The sequence below is a fragment of the Orycteropus afer genome, unplaced genomic scaffold, assembly GCF_000298275.1.
Source record: "Orycteropus afer afer isolate SDZICR_OR568_19922 unplaced genomic scaffold, OryAfe1.0 scaffold00469, whole genome shotgun sequence".
NCBI classification, from domain to species: Eukaryota; Metazoa; Chordata; class Mammalia; order Tubulidentata; family Orycteropodidae; genus Orycteropus; species Orycteropus afer.
Window position 1 is genome coordinate 2,058,872 of NW_006922056.1, and position 497 is coordinate 2,059,368.

The 497-nt window shown below is 66.0% G+C and overlaps 1 protein-coding gene across 1 annotated transcript in view; it reads right to left on the reverse strand.

The window, feature by feature from the left end:
- SS18L1 (SS18L1 subunit of BAF chromatin remodeling complex) overlaps window positions 1-497 on the reverse strand; it is a 23,908-nt gene that overhangs the window by 10,979 nt on the left and 12,432 nt on the right. The window contains exon 4 of the mRNA XM_007954722.1: window positions 310-398. Within this exon, the coding sequence (XP_007952913.1) occupies window positions 310-398 (89 nt within the window). The remainder of the gene's footprint in view (window positions 1-309; window positions 399-497) is intronic.

Genomic DNA, 497 nt, shown 5'->3' on the forward strand with positions numbered 1-497 from the left:
GCCGTCCCCCCGCCCCCATCAAGCCTTGGAGCCGCCTCGATGGATGTTCTGTGCTCTTCTGGGCCTTCAGGCTCAAGCAGCACCGGCCGCCTGTGACTGGAGAACGGGGGTGCACGCCCGTCTGGGTGGGAGGGCTACAGCCCTGCAGTGGATTCTGAAGGCTGTCGGGTCTCTCGGGCCCTCCAGCGGCCAGCACGAGTGGACCCTGCCCTGTTCGTGGGTGCAGCCCTGGCTCTTACTCCGGCATGAGGGCCCCGGCCCCTCCCCGTCCCTACGCTGGGGTGCCACGCGGGGTGCCATGTGGGGCACTCACAGCTGGGAGCAGGGACTGCATGTTCTGGTTGGAGTCCGCGATGGTGGCGAGGTACACCAGGTTCCGGTGCAGGATCTGCTGGTACCTGCAGGGGGCAGGACATCAACATCGCTGTAGTCACGGGCGATCCCAAGGCAGAGGAGCAGAGACGCTAAGATCACCTGGGTCAGCTGGAGACAGAGGT